At 37.8% G+C, this 20062-nt stretch overlaps 1 protein-coding gene across 3 annotated transcripts in view; it reads left to right on the top strand.

Moving 5' to 3' along the window:
- Window positions 1–20062, top strand: part of LOC126266861 (CREB-regulated transcription coactivator 1-like) — a 674669-nt gene that overhangs the window by 288802 nt on the left and 365805 nt on the right. For all 3 annotated transcript variants that reach the window (XR_007548939.1, XM_049971482.1, XM_049971483.1), the window contains one exon: window positions 12570–12641. Coding sequence is in view for 2 of the 3 variants with exons in the window: in XM_049971482.1 (XP_049827439.1) it covers window positions 12570–12641 (72 nt within the window). In the remaining variant the exon portion in view is untranslated. The remainder of the gene's footprint in view (window positions 1–12569; window positions 12642–20062) is intronic.

Below are 20062 nucleotides of genomic sequence, written 5' to 3' on the forward strand. Positions count from 1 at the left end.
GCTCCATCATGCTCTATGCAGTTCATATCTGGTGAGTATACTGGCCAATCCATCCTTCAGATCTCACATATTGTCAGATACCAACACACACTGCATGCACGCTGAGGTTGAGTGTTATCATCCTGTAGAGTGAACCATTCCACTACAGTCTTTGCAAAACCATTGACTGGTGGTCAGAGAATGTTGTCTTCATACACTGCAGCAGTCATATTGCTTCAATTGGAATGAGTGGTGTGCAGTGTCATATGTGATGCCTGCCCAGATTGTTGATGACGTTCCACAGTCATTGAGGAACGATTGTATTCCCATGTTTGCCTGCATACACAAACAGCGTTGTCTTCAGAATGCAAGCCTATTTGTACTTCATCTGTGAAGAGCATTTTGGTCCATTGGTGTCCATTGGAGCTCTAGCCCAACATACGCCATACACGACCACACCTATGATATGGATGGAGTGGTGTAGTCTTGAGATGTCTTCGGCTGTACAGTCACCCATCGTGAAGTCTGTTGTATACAGTTCGGGTGCTTAGTGGTAACCCCAGTGGCTTCACGAAGCTCGTGGAGCAGAGTAGTCACTGCCTTTGTAGAGTGTCACCCTGCGTGTATTGTTAAATACCGATCCTGAGCTGCTGTAGTTTTGTGTGGATGGCCGTCACAATGTCGATCCACTATTGAATGCATTTCCTGGTACTTTTTCCACAGTCTGGAGACAACATTTTCATTAAGGTGATCAACATTCGCAACATCAGCTTATCTCATGTTTTGTCCCATCAATTTGATGATTTTGATACAGTCTACCACAGAGAGCCTGCTCTGAAGGCATTGTGGTGCACTACGAGACACACAGACAATTGCGCCTTCAAAAGAATTCAACTCTGGTGCACTGCATTTGATTACAAGCTGTGACTGCATGGTCCCAGATGAGACAGAGTGGCAACTACAAACAAGTTCACATTATGAACACAACCAACTTCCTACATAAACATAAAAGGAACGTCCTTAGTGACTATTGGTGATAATTTGGAAGTATGCTTAACATTTTTTGATGAATGTGTTTGGTGTTCCATAGCAGTTTGCTACAACTGTTCATCCAAACTTTATAGTCAGTATAATGTTCTTCGTTTGTTGTGCCTTGTGGTTTGCTAATTATAGTCTTTTGAAAGTCACGCATGTCATACAAATATGTAATATCTGAAATGGTGCTGTTTCCCCAGTACTCAATTATGTGGACAATAAGAAAAAAATTGCAGTAATCATAACGTTAATTTAATTTGTGGAACATTAGTAATATACACTACAAATAAGGAAAGTAGAATAAATTTGTATGTATATCATTTCATTATCCACACACACCTTGTGGAGATGGTAGCTCTAGTGGTGGCACTCGAGCACTGCTTTAATTTATCAATTAGTTTCACTTATCTAATTCAGCTTCCAAAACAATGCGCTTTTTTCTGAGTAGAGATAATTGATTTTCTTAGTGTTCTGTCTAATGGGTACATATTAGTGATAATGACAGTTGCAGGTGCACATTATTGTTTGCAAAAATTTCAACACCGGTGAGAAACCATCAGGTATATGAAATTGAGAGTATATGTGGTGTGTAAAGATGTTGTTGTTGTTGTGGTATTCAATCTTGAGACTGGTTTGATGCAGCTCTCCATGCTATTCTATCCTGTGCAAGCATCTTCATCTCCCAGTACCTACTGCAGTCTACTTCCTTCTGAATCTGCTTAGTGTATTGATCTCTTGGTCTCCCTCTACAATTTTCACCCCCCACACTGCCCTCCAATACTAAATTGGTGATCATTTGTCTCAGAACATGTCCTACCAACTTATCCCTTCTTCTAGTCAAGTTGTGTCACAAGTTCCTCTTCTCCCCAATTCTATTCAATACCTCCTCATTACTTATGTGATCTACCCATCTAATCTTCAGCATTCTTCCGTAGCACCACATTTCAAAAGCTTCTATTCTCTTTTTGTCTAAACTATTTATTATCCACATTTCACTTCCGTACATGGCTACACTCCATACAAATACTTTCGGAAAAGACTTCCTGACACTTAAATCTATACTCGATGTTAACAAATTTCTCTTCTTCCAAAATTCTTTCCTTGCCATTGCCAGTCTACATTTTATATCCTCTCTACTTCGACCATCATCAGTTATTTTGCACCCCAAATATCAAAACTCCTTTACTACTTTAAGTGTCTCATTTGCTAATCTAATTACCTCAGCATCACCCGACTTAATTCGACTACAATCCATTATCCTCGTTTTGCTTTTGTTGATGTTCATCTTATATCCTCATTTCAAGACGCTGTCCATTCCATTCAACTGCTCTTCCAAGTCCTTTGCTGTCTCTGACAGAATTACAATGTCATCGGCGAACCTCAAAGTTTTTATTTCTTCTCCATGGATTTTAATACCTACTCCGAACTTTTCTTTTGTTTCCTTTACTGCTTGCTCAATATACAGATTGAATAACATCGGGGAGAGGCTACAACCCCGTCTTATCCCTTCCCAACCACTGCTTCCCTTTCACGTCCCTCGACTCTTATAACTGGCATCTGGTTTCTGTACAAATTGTAAATAGCCTTCCACTCCCTGTATTTTACTCGTGCCACCTTTAGAATTTGAAAGAGAGTATTCCAGTCAACATTGTCAAAAGCTTTCTCTAAGTCTACAAATGCTAGAAACGTAGGCTTGCCCTTCCTTAATGTAGCTTCTAAGGTAAGTCGTAAGGTCAGTATTGCCTCATGTGTTCCTGTATTTCTATGGAATCCAAACTGATCTTCCCTGAGGTCGGCTTCTACTAGTTTTTCCATTCGCCTGTAAAGAATTCGTGTAAGTATTTTGCAGCTGTGACTTATTAAACTGATAGTTCAGTAATTTACACATCTGTCAACACGTGCTTTCTTTGGGATTGGAATTATTATATTCTTCTTGAAGTCTGAGGGTATTTCGCCTGTCTCATACATCTTGCTCAACAGATGGTAGAGTTTTGTCATGACTGGCTCTCCCAAGGCCGTCAGTAGTTCCAAAGGAATGTTGTCTACTCCTGGGGCCTTGTTTCGACTCTGGTCTTTCAGTGCTCTGTCAAACTCTTCACACAGTATTGTATCTCCTATTTCATCTTCATCTACGTCCTCTTCCATTTCCATAATATTGTCCTCAAGTACATCGTCCTTGTATAGACCCTCTATATACTCCTTCCACCTTTCTGCTTTCCCTTCTTTGCTTAGAACTGGGTTTCCATCTGAGGTCTTGATGTTCATACAAGTGGTTCTCTTATCTCCAAAGGTCTCTTTAATTTTCCTGTAGGCAGTATCTATCTTACCCCTAGTGAGATAAGCCTCTACATCCTTACATTTGTCCTCTAGCCATCCCTGCTTAGCCATTTAACACTTCCTGTCGATCTCATTTTTGAGACGTTTTTATTCCCGTTTGCCTGCTTCATTTATTGCATTTTTATATTTTCTCCTTTCATCAATTAAATTCAATATTTCTTCTGTTACCCAAGGGTTTCTACTAGCCCTCGTCTTTTTACCTATTTGATCCTCTGCTGCCTTCACTATTTCATCCATCAAAGCCACCCATTCTTCTTCTACTGTATTTCTTTCCCCCGTTCCTGTCAATTGTTCCCGTATGCTCTCCCTGAAACTCTGTACAACCTCTGGTTATTTCAGTTTATCCAGGTCCCAACTCCTTAAATCCCCACCTTTTTGCAGTTTCTTCAGTTTTAATCTACAGTTCATAACCAATAGATTGTGGTCAGAGTCCACATCTGCCCCTGGAAATGTCTTACAGTTTAAAATCTGGTTCCTAAATCTCTGTCTTACAATTATATAATCTGATACCTTTTAGTATCTCCAGGGTTCTTCCATGTATACAACCTCCTTTCATGATTCTTGAACCAAGTGTTTGCTATGATTAAGTTATGCTCTGCGCAAAATTGTACCAGGCGGCTTCCTCTTTCATTTCTTAGCCCCAATCCATATTAACCTGCTATGTTTCATTCTCTCCCTTTTCCTACACTTGAATTCCAGTCACCCATGTCTATTAAATTTTCATCTCCCTTCACTACCTGAATAATTTCTTTTATCTCATCATACATTTTATCAATTTCTTCATCATCTGCAGAGCTAGTTGGCATATAATCTTGTACTACTGTAGTAGGCGTGGGCTTTGTGTCTATCTTGGTCGCAATAATGCCTTCACTATGCTGTTTGTAGTAGCTTACCCGTACCCCTATTTTCTTATTCATTATTAAACTTACTCCTGCATTACCCCTATTTGATTTTGTATTTATAACCCTTTATTCACCTGACCAAAAGTCTTGTTCCTCCTGCCACCGAACTTCACTAATTCCCACTATATCTAACTTTAACCTATCCATTTCCCTTTTTAAATTTTCTAACCTATCTGCCCGATTAAGGTATCTGACATTGCACGCTTTGATCTGTAGAACGCCAGTTTTCTTTTTCCTGATAAAGACGTCCTCTTGAGTAGTCCCTGCCCGGAGATCCAAATGGGGGACTATTTTACCTCCGGAATATTTTACCCAAGAGGACACCAACATCATTTTACCCAAGAGGACACCAACATCATTTAATCATATAGTAAAGCTGCACGCCCTCAGGAAAAATTACGGCTATAGTTTCCCCTTGCTTTCAGCCGTTCGCAGTACCAAAATAGCAAGGTGATTTTGGTTAGTGTTACAAGACCAGATCAGTCAATCATCCAAACTGTTGCCCCTGCAACTAGTGAAAAGGCTGCTGCCACTCTTCAGGAACCACACGTTTGTCTGGCCTCTCAACAGGTTCCCTTCCGTTGTGGTTGCACCTACGGTTCGGCGATCTGTATCGTTGAGGCACACAAGCCTCCCCACCAACGGCATGGTTCATGGGGGTTGGGGGGGGGGGGGGGGTGTAAATATACAAAGAAGTAATAAAAATACATATCAAAGTCACAGTGCACCATAGTAAGGATCTGAGACATCTCTGAAAATCATGGAACAAGAGAGTAAAGTCTTTGATATATGCATAATAAATGACCTTACATTCTGTCTAAACCCATGGTTCTGCTGAATGGGAGTTGTTGCCAAGTTACCAACCAACAAAATTTGTTATGTTCATTGCCTCATTTTAAGTTAATTGTGTGTGGGCATCAATTTAGTCCAGACTGGAACAAACCGCATTGGAAAAAAAAATGTATGTATTTGTTGCCAGGCTCTAGGTGTACTCTGTTGGAATAGATAAGTACTGTTTTGCTGACACAAGTAACATGATATGCAGACAGATCACACCAGTAAGTATTTGGCCTTCAGCACTCAGTCTGAAGCTCTGTGAAGTGTATTGAGTGAGGTTGTGCAGCTTGTAGCATACTGGACTTGCTTATGGGAGGATGGTGGTTGAAATCACTATCTACATTTCAGATTTAGGTTTTCCTTAGTTTCACCAGATCGGTTAAAGCAAATACTTGGGATGGCTCTTTGGAAAAGAGTTTTCTTTCCCATCTTCCTTTCAGTCCAAGCTTGTGCTCCATTTCTAGTGACTTAATTGTCAATGGAATGTTAATCCTAATAGTCTTTTTTTGCATAACGGATTGCTACCTCGTGTTTGAAATGTCAGCAGTTATATACAGATGCCCCTAATAACATTCACTGATAAATTTATTAAAAAAATAAAAATAAAACATCCAACATCGGAGGTCACTTGTTTGATTCTTGCCCCAGTCAAGGGATTTTTCATTTGGTGTCTATGTTCTTCTTTGTGCATTTTAGATTATGACAATTATAGAAAAGTAAATTTGCAGATGACATTAATAAAGTAAAATTTGTATTGCATAAAATAAAAATTGGTTCATGAAAATGTGGAATTTCAGCAAGGAAATCTCAATCTTTTGATGGAATAAAATTTCAGTTCTGTCTGCATTTATGACCATAGACACTTAAGCAAGTGTTTGTAAGTGTGAAAGGAGCAAGCTGATAAAGCATTGACTCCTCAGATTTACAACTCGTGGATATCGTAGTTGATGGTTTTGTAGGTGTCCAATATGTATTTCCAAATACTTTACTAATTTATCAGACATGTTTGAAAATTTGATAAGAGGTAGTCATTAATTACAGATTAGAGGCATTATAAACAAGTTATGGTTATATGGCATGTAACAGCTCTAAATTCAAAACAGTTTATTTGATATCTTCATGTTCTGCAGTTCTGGGATTGATTTACATATTTAGAACTCAACTTTTTTTGCTTTGGGATATTCAGGATCATTTATTCTGTGCATAGAAAGAATATGTCATGAAACAGGTGTTTATTTGTTATGTTGTTCATGAGATCTTCAGCAGTGCTAAAGTCGTTAGACAGACCACTTGTCACATTTTTCTTAAGGTTTTGAGTGAGATGATGGTGTATGTCTAAGTAATACTGAGTAGCAAATCAGATCATTTATATTTGTATAACTGAAATGTTTAATGTCATTTACTAGCCAAGTTAGCTGCGCTCATTGAGACAAGTTGCCAGAAACTGAAAGCTCACAGGATAGAGAACTGCCAGCAATGCTCTGAAATAGTAATTGGTTTTTAGCTACCTGTAAATATATGATAATTTTACTCTCATGAATACCAAAGATTTTAATGAAAAATGGTTGGTGATTGTTATGAGGAGTAAATTACAGGATAAGCTAAGTTTACACCTTCAGTATAGAAAAAAGAACATGGATTATTCAGTTTCTGTGATCAAGATATTGAAATATTATCTGTGGACAATATTGATATCATCTTGTTTCAAAAACGACTCTGTGGACAGAAACATAAAGTATTTGTGTAGCTGTATGTGCATAGGATTTCTTGATGATGTTAATGTGGTAGAATCTATAAAGTTTCACGTTGTTACAATGTAGAATGTAAAGAAAGAGAAATAAATATGGGAATGGTAACAGGGGAAACATGAAACTTATATTACAGCATTGAGAGATATTGACTAGCAGATGGAATTGTGCAGCTGTGAAAGGAATGAAGACATTGTTGCAACAAGATAGAAAAAGTGGGCAAAATGGAGTGGAAGAATCAGGAGGCTGGAATCATTGTGTGCAAATGTGCATTTCTTTGTACTCTGAGGAGGAATATGAGCTTAAAGCTGAGCCACTGTGTAAAATTCTTGCTTATGTGCCTATCCACTGTCCAGTGTCTCTACTACACAGTGAAAGGTTATTCTTGTATTATGTTTCAACCACTGTTTCCATGTGCCCTATGAAACTCGCCATTATATGGGAAAATTGTAAATTATAAGAAATGCAGTGATTATTGAATGTACAATAGCAATTACAACCAACAAATGGAGGGGACAGTCAGGTTTCTCAGTATCTCAGGAGTTAACACTGCTCACAGTAGAACATTGACAAGAAGGATGAATATCTGAAGATTTTAAAAAAAGGGGGCAAAATCAATTAAATCAGCAAATAAACAGTTTCATGTAGCGAAATTATTTGAAAAAAGTCGCAGATAATAGCTAAAAGTAATTGATGTACGTAACCTGAAAGAGCATCATTAATTTGTATATAAACTGTTGTGCATAATTTAAGGATAAAAGTAACATAATCATAAAGTATCACTACCAAGAAACATAACTTGATGAAACTTGGATTGTACGTAGAAAGAACTGTTACAGTATAGTACAAAAGGCAGCTGAAAGAAATACATAATGAGAACAGAAATGGCACTTCCATTCAAAGACAATAATGACACTGAAGTTACTGTGATTCATGATGGTCCCCTGGACATTACAAAAGGCCATGGTTCTTAATAGAACTTGTGATTACTATGGACGGCAATGAATGTTCTGCAAAGTGCTTCCATGCTGTCCACAAGATTGGTAAAGAGTTCTTGGATAGGGCATTCCATTCCTGCACCACTGTGGTTGACAGTTGCTGGAGAGCTGCTGGCACATGTGGACATGCTGCAGTACAACTCCTGAATGTGTCCTACACATGCTCATTTTGACCTAAGTAAGTGGAACAGGCAGGTCAGTCCGTCCTTCTCATTCCAAGAGCTGCTCCACTTGTGCAATTTGATGTGGTCACACAGTGTCATCCATAAAAATAAAGTTAGGGCTGAATGTGCCACTGAAATGATGCAAATGGAGAAGTAGTGCAGTGTCACACCAACAGGCACACATTGTTGAGAGATATGGAGGTCAGTACACCCATTCAATATTACGCCTCCCCACGCCATAACACGTAGACCACTAAAATAATCATTTCAACAGTGTTCCTGGGCGCATTAGGGTTCTCACCTCTCACCATGGGATGGTACTTAAGTGCTCCCAGGAACATTATTGAACATTATCATAATGCCGTGGGGAGGCTAACATTGTGTGCACATAATGATCTCCATATCTTTGAACACAGTACACCCACCGGCGCACATAATGTTGTTATGACACTGTATTCTGTACCCTTTGCATCTTTTCAGGGGTGCATTCAGCCCTGACTTCATTTTTAGGGATGATAGTGTGTGGCCACATAACACAACACAGCTGGAGGAGCTGCCCTACCTGTTCCACCATCTTAAATCCCATTGAGAATATGTGGAATGGCATGGACAGACATGCTGCAGTACATGGCCAAATGCACCAACTACTATCTAGCATTGTCAACCATGCTGGAGGAGAAATAGAATGCCCTACCACAAGAACTCCTTACCAACATTGTGGCCAGTGTGGTAGCATGTTGCAGGGTGTGTATTGTCCTTCCATTAAGAGTCATATCCCACCTTTCATGAAGTCCAGGAGACTACCATAAATTGCAATGACTTCCATGTAATCGTTGTCTTTTAATCAAAATGTCATTTCTGTTTGTCTTATTGTGTATTTCCCACTCAAATTTCCTTCCTCGTTTTCATTTTGTTGGAGCATAAGTATTCTCTATAATGAATTTGACTTTTTCCACTTACAAAAGATGGGGCAGGTCATTTGGACAATTTTATATAACAGCATTTTGGAATTAGAAAAGATGAGGGAGGTCATTTGCAGAATTTTATATAACAGCATTGTGCAATTTGAATAGTCTCATTCACTTTTGCATTGTTTCCTGCATCTTACTGTTGGTTCATATATATCTTATAATTAATTTTCCAAATGATCTGTATCCTTGGAATTTTTTTTAAATATACCAAATGCTGCAAATTTGACCTCTTACCCTTTTTAAAGAAAAATAGTGTAGCCATCTGAGGCCGACCTTAGTTATTGGTTTGGCAGCTAGTATTTAGCTAATCATCTTCTGTGTGAAAAAGAAGAGGGGAAAAAAGAAAATTGCTCCTTTACCGAGCTAGCTTTTACTTAGACCTGAAATATTTTTATAAGTTTTTCTTTTTCTTTTGCATTGAAAAATATGTTTGTCACGGCATAATGAAATTCCTTTAGTGGAAGGGAAAAGTTCAATAGTGATTGAAACTGGATTAGATCCAGTTCATTTTGATGTCTCTTTATCCTTCCAAATGGTAAGCTGTTGGGTTTGGATGGGAGAAAATTATTATTTTCAAAGACAAATGCCTGTGGTAGCAAGGAACTATGAAATGTAATGGCATGGTTGAAGATATTTACTGAAATAGTCTTTCTTTGAAAATTAATACAGCATTTGGTGTGACATCTCTTTGAGATTTTGATGGAAAATAAATATTAGGAACCTCAGTACATGTAAGATGTGGTGGTTAAAAGCTGACTGACTCATGCTCACACTTCAAGTATTTTCAAGTGTAATGGTTATTGTTTCAGTGACAAGTTATTCCTGTCACTCACTGCTGTTTTTGATAGTACAAATAAGACTGTGAAAGGTTAACTGGCTCCAATTGCTGAATTTGCAGCAGTGACTGTTAAAACAATGGGCAGTCTTTAGGGATTGACAGAACTCGGTGTGCATCAACTACGGGAAAATGTAAAATTAACATTTTAGAATATTGTGTAACCTTAATATAATTGCAGACAAAGTTAGAAGGCATGTTCATTGAATAAAAGATCCCTTTTTCCCAGAAAAACACAATGGCACAGGAATCAGAGATAACTTAGTGAGAAGTGCATGAGCTCAAGATGGGCCAGTTTATCACTTGTGTGTACTCTTTAAGTTTAAAAATGTGTGACTTATCTCCTTTAAAAGCTGGGGAAAACCTTGCATTGAATGAAATGATAAGTGCAGTTATTGTGTATATTTTTATGATTTTTGACAGAAATAGCTCTTTTTACAGCTCAGAAGCAGATTCAGAAATGCTGAAGAATATGAAGTAAAATGAAACATTGTGGGAAAATACATGTTATTTGGCTGGAAAATTATCTCTTTCAAAGAGAAGAGCTAAACTTGGCAGTGTCTCCCACCTCTTATGTTATGGTAATTTGGTGGCTGTCGAAAGTAGAGGATAGTAAAATCTAGGGAGTTAATATGAATTCCGTGACAAGCATGGTAGCAAGGAGAGGCCACTCATCATGGAATAGAAATCAGTTTAAATAGAAAGAGTCATTCAAGAATGCAGATTCGGTTTAAAACTTGAGAAACTGAACAGTGGCTCAGGCATGTTTGTAGACTGAAACTTATCAGAATACCAAAACTGACATGAAATTTAAAAACTGAAGGTTGAGGACCAAAATTAAAATTTAGCAATGTGTGATTGGAACAGATTAGAGTAAAAGTATGACTCACACATGGAAATAAAGTATGACCATTATCCTTCTGTGAAGAGAAAACTTGGGTGTTATTTAATTATACTGGCTGATGAAGTAAGGTGAGCAATTGTAACAAATTGTCTAGAAACTGCAGAATGATAATAAATGAACAAGTGTGAGTAGTAATGGTAGATGAAATAACTGTTCTCAAGAAATAGGACATTAGTAAAATGAAATAAGAAATTATAAATTAGTCGTCTTCTGTTTATATTACTCAAACTTTGTGTCTGTTCTTTTTGGGATAATTTGTGACAGCAACTAACGCAGTCAGTGATACAGCAAAGCTGTCCACATTTTGTGAAAGTAAATTTCTATTTGAATAACAATAAATACTTATTTATTATCATACTATCAAATATTGATCAAACACTGTAATGAAATAGTAAAAATATATTTTGATGTTAATTGAAATACACTTAGATAACCATGAAATACAATGTGCTCTAATAAGTTTCATTGGTTAATGGAAATCTGTCATAATACAGCAGTTGTCTGCTGCTAAAGAGCGTCACTTGTGTGGTTGTTACTCTCTGAGGATTAATCAAAAAGAAACATTCAAAATGTTTGAGTGTGTGCACTGATGAGAAATTAAATTGGAAGAAACACATTGATGATGTGCTGAAATGGTTTGGTTCAGTTACTTATGCTATTTGGGTTATTGCAAATTTTGATGATAAACATATCAGTAAATTAGCCTATTATGCCTGTTTTCATACACTGCTTTCATATGACATCATATTTTGTGGTAATTCATCATTAAGAGAAGAAGTATTTATTGCACAAAAGTGTGTAATCAGAATAGCTGGAGCCCACCCAAGATCACCTTGCAGACATTTAGTTAAGGAACTTGGGATATTCACAGCACCTTTACAATACATATATTCACTTATGAAATTTGTTATTAGTAACCCATCCCAATTCAAAAATATTAGCAAAATGCATAACTACAACATTAGAAGAAAGGATGACCTTCACTATTCTGTGTTAAATCTGACTTGGCGCAGAAAGGGGTGAATTATGCTGTGACAAAAATCTTTGGTCAGTCACCAAATAGCATTAAAAGTCTGACAGATAGCCAACAAACATTTAAAAAAAATTACATGAATTTTTAAATATGAAGTAGCAACTGAAAAAAATTAGTTATATTGTGTAAAGAGAGATGTTCCACATCATTACGAAATGTCGTATCCATGCTCTGTGGAAGAAGTATTAATGTAATGTATATGTCCACCAGCAATTAAGTGAAGTACTGTGCAGGCTTGCTGAGCGTCATCTTAGGAGCAATGTTATGAGGGAGGTACACTTCTGGAACAACCGTCTATGAGACTCATAAAATGTTAAGTTTCAGGATTGTTCATATAAATGGGCTTGTGGTCAAATGTGCATTTACAGGAGAAGTGATACAAAGAATTTATGTAACATAGAAACTTCATATACAGTTCCTAATTATTGATGATAACATGTGAGTTTACTTAAAAAAATTTACAACTACCTTAAAAATTTTCATTGTTTGGATTTTAGCATTTTTTCTTAATTTGGTAGAGATATTATATAGTTTCCCATAAAATAATTTGCATGATGGAATGCTGGTGTAAAGCAATATTTCTTGTGCCCTGATGTTTACAATCATTATCTTAGTTAATGAATGCCACATTTTGAAGCTTATTATGATTGGCTGACAGTAGGGGGAAAACATTACTATCAGCAGCTGTGTTGAAACTATAGATTTTCATTAATTTGATATTTTAGAAATAAATACTTTTGACAGAAATATATTCAGCTTGACTTTATCCAGATAAATTGTTTCTGGTATGTGTATTATAACAGGTGTGATTTCTCTTTCTTTTCAGGTGGACAATCCTGTACCTACAAGCATCAGTTACATAAATTCACAACAGAGTAACACAACTAACTACTCACAGGTTAGTGAAGCATTGATAATGTATTCTGCTTGTTCATTTGTTTCTACGTAACAGTAGCTTCAGTAAGTGTTGAGGCATTTGGTGTAAATCAGGAAAATGTGTTTGAATAATCACTGATTTTAGATAAATAAATTACTTCAGGGTATGATGTTGTTAATGCAAAGACTTAACCAATTGTTTTGTTCGTAATGGAAAAATTTTGCCTCAGTAGGTGCTACAATGAAATCCCATAAGCTCTATAGTGTATTAACATTTGTGATAATAATTTACTACTAGCTCAAGGTAATGAGGAGTAGAGCCTGAAACTAATAAAGGAAAGTATGTATACTTTCAGCAAAGACATTATAGATAACTTTTATAACCACGGCATTGTCTGTGTGGAACAGATGAAAATTCTACATTCTGTAAAAACCACTTTATTGACCAGAACTTTGGATTCGTGAAATATTTCTGTTGGCAGCAACTTTTCTCTAAAAGAAGTTATGGATGATTGTCTGTATAGAATTCAGCATTTTAGACCTTCATACCTACATTGTATGTACGCATTTTTTCCCGATAGTCATCTATATACAGGACATGCCTTACAACTTGTTGCTCATTGAAGGAACTGAGTGTAATATCTGCCTCACACTTACAAACTACACTAGTATAGGTATGTGCCCCTCCTCTTTCTCTCTCTTGCACTGCAAATAAGATTAAAGAACGGACATTTATCTGCAGTGGCAATCTCCATGAAATATCAAGACTGACCCTATCATACCATCTGATTCTGTGATACTGTGGTGTCACCGCCAGACACCACACTTGTTAGGTGGTAGCCTTTAAATCGGCCGCGGCCCGTTAGTATACGTCGGACCCGTGTGTCGCTACTATAAGTGATTGCAGACCGAGCGCCGCCACACAATAGGTCTAGTCTAGAGAGACTCAGTAGCACTCGCCCCAGTTGTACAGCCGACTTTCCTAACGATGGTTCACTGATTACATATGCTCTCATTTGCCGAGACGACAGTTTAGCATAGCCTTCTGCTACGTCATTTGCTATGAGCTAGCAAGGCGCCATATTCAGTTACTACTCTGAACAGATAATATTGTGAATCATGTACCGTCAAGAGCGATGTTCATAATTAATGGATTAAAGTTAAGTATGAAAATAATACGTCCGCTTTCTGCATTCTCATTCCTTGTCATCTTCCAGACCTCACGTCAGTATAGTTCTTCCATCCTCACGCCAGCCTGCGTGAGCTAAAACGCATGCATTTCGGCCTCCTCTAGTAACACGGTGTTGGCTCTTCTGCCAACCCAGCACATACTGTCAATAATGAGGATGGTATTGACAACAGATTAAAGTCATTTAGAGAACATTGTGAATATCATGCATATTCCCTAAACAGGAAACTGATGATTCCTTCCTTAAACTATTTTTCAGTTTCATTAACTACAAGAAATGTTCCCTGTAACTTAGTTGGTTTTCAGAAAATGAAAATATCTTCTTTCACCATTTCAAAAGATGCACAGGGTGTTGATGGTTCTCATCCTTTGTTTCTGTAAGGTATTCATTTTGGCAGTGCAGTAGCCTGATCTTCGAATTATTATAGAGTACAAAACCAACTCATTTTCCTACATTTCAGGAGGTTTAATAAAAACTGTGTTTGTAACTGAAATTTTTGTAGCATTAGGTAAATGCAGATTTTATCTTAGGTAAAACCTTCCTGCACAAAGTACACATTGCTGATATATTCTTGCTACATTCCAATTTTGTTGATAATCCAGACTGCATCTGTACACTGTCTCTAGTGCTAGTACTGTCATCAAGATGTTGTCAAATATAGCAGCATTTTTTGGATCCATCATCCACAAAGTAGTCTAAACCTTTCTTCAAAATATTCTTAATGTGATAATATGTTAATCAGATTTTTTAAATACTGATTTTAAAGAGTATACAGTAAATTAAAGAAACAAAGCACACTTGTGTTACTTACAGCATGCTAGTTTCTGTTTGTCTGCTCACAACAATTTTTTGTACAGACATACATATACCGTATTTACTCGAATCTAAGCCGCACTTTTTTCCAGTTTTTGTAATCCAAAAAAACTGCCTGCGGCTTAGAATCGAGTGCAAAGTAAGCGGAAGTTCTGAAAAATGTTGGTAGGTGCCGTCGAATATATGTAGCGCTACACAGGCATGCTTTGCAGGCATAAAGGTAAATACTGGCGCCAAAACCTCTGAGTCAGTAAATAAATTAAAAAAAAAGTGGAAGACGAGTTTTTTTTCTCCGCTCCGAGTTTCGACCACTGCATTTTCATACATTATCCAACGAAGTAAATACAATTTCCGTATTGTTCATCTTCGAATGTAGCAGCATTTATTTCAATGTACTATGAAAATCCGACTGGCAAGACTGTTTGGGATGTTTGTCAATATGACCAACTCTATGTTCTGAATTTTTTCCTACCTGTGACAAGTGATGGTTGCTAATAGGAACTTTTATGAATTGTGAATCACATGCAGTGTTCTCTTCACCATAAGAATAATACGAATATAAACATTTTGCCATGTATTCTTTCGTGTTTGCTGCTATCTCATTTAAATCCTGTCTGCCTAATATACTACGAAACTAGAGTGAGACAACAGCAAACGCGGAAGAATATACGTATCGTGTCATGTTTATATTCGTATTATTCTTATGCCTAATAATGATGCAGTCAGAAATGAAGCACGGCAATTGACTAGATTTTTAAATCGAAGATGACTAATTTCTGTGCAGAATGTAATGTACAAAAGAGGCGTCTGAAAAGATTTTCAAACGGCGAAAAATTTTAGCTAAACTCTTGTTCAGAACATCTTCTACCATACACAGTCTATTATTTGGTTCTTGTTGATCTTTATCAAAGAAAGCAGCAGTGTAAGTAACAACAATTAGCAGTCTCTTGCCATTGTTTTGCTAATGAGACAATTCCTCTCTTTTCTTTTTATCATAAACAGCGGTAGCGCGCACAAAAGCAAGCAATGCTGCGAGCGACGATAGTTCGTAAACACACATTATCAGAATACGACAAACAATACACGACACAGTACAATAATGTATTTTCAGCTTAGAGTGACATAAACACCTATAACAAAGAGAACAGCACTTATCAGATCAAATAAAAATAAGCAACCAATTCAAACCAGACAAAGCACGTGAAAAAGGAAGGGTACCCGTATAAATACGGACAAAGCGAGTGACGCATAGCAATGGTGAAGCTTAACTGCTAAGCTTAAGACTCGAACCAAACTACTGTTGCTGTATCATCATTCATTCGACCTAAATTGTGTCTCATATTACAATGGACCAACTTTGTTTCGATTTGGAGGTGTGGCCTAAAACTTTTCTCTCCCTTGAATTTCGCGTCTCAAATTTCAGGTGCGGCTTAGATTCGGGAAAATTTTTTCCCTTGATTTCGAGTCTCATTTTTCAGGTGCAGCTTAGACTTGAGTGCGGCTTAGATTCGAGTAAATACGGTAGGCTGGTAATGAAGTGATATTGATTTGCAGCTTCTGTATTTCATGTGGTGCAATACTTACAAAAAGCTTAGGGCTTCTATAAGGGAAGGTTTAACATTATGATGTAATATCTTTCTTGAATTTTAGAATAAGCCTGTAACTGTTACAAATCAAGCTGAAAAAAACATTCTGCATACATTCACTACGGATGAACAGTTAGTTTGAGAACATTACTTCTCACCTTTAAGCGAAGAGTGTCTTTACTTACTGAAATATGGGTGGCATTGATTTTAGGGTATTCCTGCATAGTGTTTGACAGCGTACAAATATTACTGTACTGTCTGTAATTAATGACATTATATATTAAGTAAACTAGTATTGGTTGTTATTTACATTACATCGAAAATCTTGTATGGATCATTATAGGGCCATAAATCAATGTCAGTTGCTAAAAATGTTAACAGACAAAGCAATTCCTTATTGAATATATTGTAAAAATTAGTCAATGTGTAGATTATCCCTGGTGAAAACTAATTTGCTCGGTGATGTTTCATAAGTGCAAATGGTCATTGTTCACTACTCCGTACATATTTCATCTAGGTATGTGCCAAACATCTTTAGGTGAACTGTTGGTGACTGGCATGGGTTACTCTTGCCACACAATTTGTTAGTGCACTGTACACATTTTGCACTGACTGTCTGCTGGGTTGTTGCTCACCATGGCCCTTGGCATATTCTGTTGCCTTTGCTGAGAGCAAATTCTAAAAATAGTGGAATTCCGTATGTTATGCAGTTGGCAGTTTCTGTCAGTAATAAGGATTTCTGCCATTTGTATCTCCATGAAATCTTTAATAATGCTACCCCAAAATAAATTAGTGGTAGTCAAAATTGTTGTTTTGTTGTATTCTGTTGTATGCCCAGTTGATATACAATGTGCAGCAATAATAGATATGGGTTGTGATACACAGTGACAGCATTGATGTTCTACACAACATTCTCCATCGGTGCATGTATTGGTTGACCTATATGAGGTTGACAGAAACTTAGTTGCACATTCACTCTTGGTAATTAATTCCTTGCAAGTCCAACCAAGTTTTATTCGACCACACCTTCTCTGGGTATGCTCAAGATAACTGTTGTATCGGCCGCCGCACAGCATCCGTCGACTCGGTGTGACGTGCTACAACACGCGCGACACACAGCGAGTACCGCTGGCGCCGCACATGATGTCAGCAACTGGCGCAAGTGAACGCGTCGTCTCAGGGCTGGAGGCAGCGTACACACCACTATCGATGCAGATTACCCCAGCAACGCTGCCCTTGCCACCAGAGTGAGCAACTGTATAAGAGCGCCATCTACCAACACTCCAATTGGCCGGACCTGCGGATTTAAGCTAGCTCCCTGAGCCCGTTTAACAAATTCAATCTTCGCCGATGACTGTGTTACTACCCGGGTGCTGGATTCATGACGACTGAACCGTACTGTGGCCTCCCTGGCTGGAAACTTGCGACACATTGGTATCGACTGGTTGGCAGTGGTTTGGACTTGTATTCTCTACTAGTGACTCTGATTTCTCCTTGGCACTACAGCCAGCGAAGTGTTGTGTAGTCGAACTTAAGTTTTGTTTTGAGTGTCAGAAGGTCAAATAAATTTGGTTATCATGGAATATTTGTTGTGTTATAGTGTGGACATAACACAACAATAACATATGTTTTAAAGACGATTTCAGCAAATTCAGTTGAATTTCCTTTTTGAACTGCTTAAACAGTTTTTAAATGAAGTTCAAACAAGTGGCCATGTCATTTAACAATTTAGAAGTGATGAGGGAAAGAATTTAATAACCAGGAAGTAAAGGAATTACTTGTAGATAAGGGAACAGAATTATTGATTCCTCCACCCTCTCCTCCTGAACAAAATAGTGTGGCCAAATATGAAAATAGAATAATTATTGAACTGCATGTTTGATGCTGAACAAAAATTATCAAAAGTATTGTGAGCAGACACTGCAGTATAGAAGTCCATGTCTCGAATCATACTGGTATGTCTTCAGTTCCCACCAAAAGCCCTTCCAACCTGTGGTACGTTTGAGTAGTTAAAGTGCACCTACGTTGTTGACTGTTTTTATGTGACATGCAGCTTTTGGTAATGGCGCAGTGAAGCATAGGGAATCGAGACAATCAATCATGAGTGAGATGTTGATAATGAATGATAATGTTGTTCTTCATTTCTTCCCATTCCTAAATAAAGTTAGCTAACTGCTGTTTTCTTCATTCATAGGAATTTAAGTTTGCATCATATGGATTGTAAATTATGGCATATTTGAAAATTGCAGCTAAATTTTATAAAAGTGAATGTTTACAGTCATGCTTGTCAAAACTACCTTGCCCTCTTTTTTTTTTTTTTTTTTAAGTACTTCGCGATTTCTGAATGTGGTGTTAGGCAGGAACATAAAAGCATAGCTTAATTCTCTGCGAGTGAAATGAGCAGCAATATTTACCTAAAAGTGCACTTCCAAAGTCGCATTATTATGCCACCAAAAAAACCACTCATACAGGAAGTGTACTTTCATGACTACCAAAAATTAATCTCGAGTCCTTGTACTAGTTGGTCGGTTCTCAAAATATGATGTAATTGGATAGATGAAAAATCTACTCACCATTCAGTGTAAGGAGAACACACACACAAAAGGTATTAAAGTTTGCAAGCTTTTGGAACAAGTGGCTCCTTCTTTTGGCAGAAGGGATGAAGGGGAAGGAGGAGGGTTGAAGGAAAATGACTGATAAGGTTTAGGGAAAGGGGAAGAATTCGGAAAAGTCACCCAAAACACTGGGTCAGGGGAGACTTACGGATGGAACGAGAAGGGAAGACTATAGTTTTAATCAGCTACTGAGGATGGGCATTTGAGTTGTACTTTAAATTATCATATCATATATTACAGAGAGGAATATTTGAGAATTTACAGTGATGCTGATTTTACTGTTAACAAGCGTATAAGTGGAACTCTGGCAAAGTACTATGTTGTGACAAATGGCTCAAAAGAACCAGTTGGCTGATATTCTGATGAAATTTCTTGAACGGATTTTGATTTAATTTGCTATGTGCAGAAAGCAAATCAGTATTTCTTTGAAACTTCCTGGCAGATTAAAACTGTGTGCCCGACCGAGACTCGAACTCGGGACCTTAGCCTTTCGCGGGCAAGTGCTCTACCAACTGAGCTACCGAAGCACGACTCACGCCCGGTACTCACAGCTTTACTTCTGCCAGTATCCGTCTCCTACCTTCCAAACTTTACAGAAGCGCTTCTGCGAAACATGCAGAACTAGCACTCCTGAAAGAAAGGATACTGTGGAGACGTGGCTTAGCCGCAGCCTGGCGGATGTTTCCAGAATGAGATTTTCACTCTGCAGCGGAGTGTGCGCTGATATGAAACTTCCTGGCAGATTAAAACTGTGTGCCCGACTTTTTACTATAACACTTCCTCCAGTGGAAAAGTTAAGCACATAAATAAACAAAGAAATACTGCCAGAATGAGATTTTCACTCTGCAGCGGAGTGTGCGCTGATATGAAACTTCCTGGCAGATTAAAACTGTGTGCCCGACTGAGACTCGAACTCGGGACCTTTGCCTTTCGCGGGCAAGTGCTCTACCATCTGAGCTACCGAAGCACGACTCACATCCGGTACTCACAGCTTTACTTCTGCCAGTACCTCGTCTCCTACCTTCCAAACTTTACAGAAGCTCGTCTGCGAACTTTGCAGAACTAGCACTCCTGAAAGAAAGGATATTGCGGAGACATAGCTTAGCCACAGCCTGGGGGATGTTTCCAGAATGAGATTTTCACTCTGCAGCGGAGTGTGCGCTGATATGAAACTTCCTGGCAGATTAAGAAGATAGGAGACGAGGTAGTAGCAGAAGTAAAGCTGTGAGTATCGGACGT

This window comes from Schistocerca gregaria, chromosome 4 (genome assembly GCF_023897955.1).
Source record: "Schistocerca gregaria isolate iqSchGreg1 chromosome 4, iqSchGreg1.2, whole genome shotgun sequence".
In the NCBI taxonomy this organism is placed as follows: Eukaryota; Metazoa; Arthropoda; class Insecta; order Orthoptera; family Acrididae; genus Schistocerca; species Schistocerca gregaria.